Source organism: Pseudorca crassidens, chromosome 3, assembly GCF_039906515.1.
Source record: "Pseudorca crassidens isolate mPseCra1 chromosome 3, mPseCra1.hap1, whole genome shotgun sequence".
In the NCBI taxonomy this organism is placed as follows: Eukaryota; Metazoa; Chordata; class Mammalia; order Artiodactyla; family Delphinidae; genus Pseudorca; species Pseudorca crassidens.
The window spans coordinates 159,342,834-159,346,235 of record NC_090298.1 but is presented as its reverse complement, the minus strand read 5'-3'; the positions used below and the strand labels follow the sequence as shown (position 1 = coordinate 159,346,235).

The 3,402-nt window shown below is 65.5% G+C and overlaps 1 protein-coding gene across 1 annotated transcript; it reads right to left on the bottom strand.

The window, feature by feature from the left end:
- Positions 1–548: 548 nt before the first annotated feature.
- KLF2 (KLF transcription factor 2) lies at positions 549–2,954 on the bottom strand. The gene is made up of 3 exons (XM_067733077.1): positions 2,770–2,954; positions 1,765–2,584; positions 549–1,215 (listed from the first exon to the last, which is right to left on the bottom strand). The coding sequence occupies exons 1-3, from the start codon at positions 2,842–2,844 to the stop codon at positions 1,040–1,042; spliced, it is 1,071 nt and encodes a 356-aa protein (XP_067589178.1). The 5' UTR covers positions 2,845–2,954; the 3' UTR covers positions 549–1,039.
- Positions 2,955–3,402: the final 448 nt, after the last annotated feature.

Here is a 3,402-nt window from a genome sequence, read left to right as displayed (position 1 = left end):
TACTCACCATCCATGACCCTCAAATGTGGATTTCATTTTTTTCTAACAGGATGGGGAACTCATCTTAAAAATAAAAAACAAAAAATTCTGCTAAAAGGCAAGACTAGTGAAAGGCAAAACAGGTCAGAAACTCAGCATTTTGCCCCTTCTGAAGGAAAAAAAAAAAAAAAAAAAGTCTGCACACTACAGAAGTTTGGCTAAAACCTCAGAAGCTTCCAAAAGGAGGTAAGGCTTTTTTCAGCCCAGGGGAGGCCACGTCAGTGGGACCAGCAGTTTCTCCAGCTCTGGGGAAAAAGAGGCAATTTATGGCTCAGGGAACAACCTTAAAATAACTCTCCCTCAGTCCTAAAAGGCAGTGTTTAAATTTATAGAAAAACCCACAGGTTCCTGGCAGCTGGGGGCTGCAGCTGGCAACCCCAGATGCTGGCCAGGGCAGGACCCACTTCACCCTGCCTCTGCCAGGCTGCCCTCCATCAAAGCTGCCCGTTCCCCCCAGCCCCTCCCAAGTGTCCCAAGCCCCCAGCTTCCAAGCAGCCAGACCAGTGCTGTGATTTTTTTCAAAAGATGCAAAACTTTTTTTTTTTTAATTAAAAAACAGCAAAATCTTATAAAAATGAACCAGGCAGTCAAAATGCCCACCTGTCTTCCTATTTACAGTAATACAATATCTGTCACAGTCATTATGTACAATATTATAAAAAACGTTGCACAGTACAAATTAAGGCTGTATTTTTCACGAGGCATCAAGCCTCGATCCTCTAGTGTAGACCCGGCAGGGGGGAAGACGACACTTAATTATTGCACCATTTTGAAAACAAAACTCGTCAAGGAGGATTGTGGTCTTCTCCCACCGGGCCTTCAGTCTCTGATGGGGGCCGGGCGTCGCCGTCGTCGTCGTGGGGGGAGCCCCCTCGGTGGCCACGCTGTGCCCGGCCCGGTCCTCTGGGCCCAATAAATACCAGTCACAGTTTGGAAGGGGGCCGTGCCCGGCGCGTGGGACCCGCCACGGCCGCGCGCGGGTGGGCGGGGGGCGTCCAGGCTACATGTGCCGCTTCATGTGCAGAGCCAGGTGGTCCGAGCGTGAGAAGGCACGGTCGCACAGGTGGCACTGGAAGGGCCGGTGGCCCGTGTGCTTGCGGTAGTGGCGCGTGAGTTCGTCGGATCGCGCAAACTTCCAGCCGCAGCCGTCCCAGTTGCAGTGATAGGGCTTTTCGCCTGCAGGGAGGGGGCGAGAGCCGGCCTTAGTTTCCCTCCCGCCTGTGGCTCTGATACTCACAGACACTCACCCTGATTAGTGGCTACTCGGGCGCGCACAACCTACCCCTAACCAGCTCTCTGAAGGGCGCCCCGCTATGTTTTGAACCTCTAGGGATCCTAGGCACGTTATCTCCCATTCCCGGGTCTCCTGATCCTCACTCCCCAGGGGTCCTAAGCGCGCACAGTCCGCTCTGCAGTGTCTTTCAGCCACGCCCCCGGGGGGCTCCTAAGCTTGCACCTTCCCCCCCCCCCGACAGTCTGAGACATAGCGTCCCCCTAGGTTTCGTAAGTGTGCATGCCTGCCCAAAGTACCGAGCCACATTCCCAGGAGGGTCCTAAGCGCGCGCCCCGTCCCCAGGGTCCGGAGCCACGCCCCCAGCCAAGCCCCAGGGGGCTAAGACCTTGCCCCCTCCCCAACCTCTGGGCCACGCCCTCTGGGGGGGCTCCTAAGCACGCCCTTCCTCCAGCTCCCCCCGCATTGGTCCCCAGCCCGTGCTCGCTGCCCACCTGTATGCGTGCGCAGGTGCGCCTTGAGGTGGGAGCTCTTGGTATAGGTCTTGCCGCAGCCCGCGTAACTGCAGGTGTGCGTGGCGGTGCGTTTGCGCGGCCAGGACCGCCGGCCGCGCTTGGGCTTGGCCTCCAGCAGCTCCAGCGGAGACGCGGGCGGCGTGAGGAGACCTCGGGCGGCTGGCGGCGCCAAGCCCAGAGCTGCGGCGGCGGCGGCCGCGTCGTCGAAGAGGCCGAAGGCCGCGGGCGCGGGCGGCGCGTAATGCAGGCCGGGCCCGGGCGCGCCGAAGCCGGGGCCACCGAAGGGAGGCGGGAAGGGGGCGCGCGCGCCGGGCGCGGGGAGGCGCGCGGGGCCGTCTGGGCTGAGCGGTGGCGTGTCGGGCGGTGGCGGGGGGCGGCCCCCGGGGCCTCGCATGCACGCAGCTGCCGGGCCCGGGGCACCCTCGCGCTTGAGGCCCCGAGGTCCGCGGGCCAGGCCCGGCGCGCAGCCGTAGCCGCCGCCGCCGTCTGCCTCGGGGGGTTCGGCTTTCACCAGGCGGCCCGGCGGCGCCAGCAGGAAGCGACCGTGCAGCGCTGGCCCCGGCGGCACGTCCAGCTCGGGCCGCAGTAGCTCGGACACCAAACCGCCCGCGGGGGCGCCGTAGGGAGGAGGGGCGCCGGGCTCAGTGTAGTAGAACGCAGGCGGCGGGGGCGGCGGCGGCGGCGGCTCCGGGGCGGACTCAGCGCCCAGGCCGTCCAGCCCCATGGACAGGATGAAGTCCAGCACGCTGTTGAGGTCGTCGTCCGTGCCGCCTGCCTCGGGCTCTGCGCGCGGCCAGCGCTGCGGGTGACAGAGCGATAGGCGCGGGCGTGAGCGCGCGGTGGGGCCGGGGATCGCTGCCCGCTGCCTGCGTTCTACTACCCTAAGCCCGCTGTCCCTGCCGCCTGCGTTCTACTACCCCGCAGCCCACGTTCTACTACCCTGAGCCAGCCGCCCCCGCCGCCCGCGGTCCCTGCCGCCCTCACCTCCTGCAGGCCGCGCTCCCGGCACGGGCTGGCGAAAGTGGAGAAGGACGGTAGGATGGGCTCGCTCAGCGCCATGGCTGGGACCCGGGGCTGACGCGGATTCGGGACACCGGTGAGTGGCTGCCCGGAGCCGGGCTAGTCGGGACGCGGGCGGGTGGGGACGACTCTGCGGGCAGCGGCCGGGCCCGCCCAAGCCTTATAGGCGCGGCGCGCGCGGGGGCCGGGCCAAGGCGGCGGCGGCGGAAACGCGTCCCGGATGGGGACGAGCTCCGGGCGCAGCCTAAATTTAGCCGCGGTATATAAGCCGGCGGGCGGCGGCGGCAGTGGCCACTGAGGCCGCCAGGGCCCTGAGCGGCCGGCTCGGCCCATCGTGCGCAGCTAGGCGGCGCCCCCGGCCCAGGCCCGCCCCCGCCTGTCTCCCCGGCGACGGCGTCAACACACGCTCCACAACAGCAGCGTGACGCTCAGGGATCCCCGGGGCACCCCGTGGGCTCCCGCCTGCGGGAGCACAGGGAGGACCTGGAGCGGGGGCGGCATCCGGGGCCTGCAGGGATCCCTGATGGATGGGGAGATGGGCCCCCGCAGCCACAGAGGGGTCCACAGAATCCTAGGTGGATGCGGTTAACTGGGTCC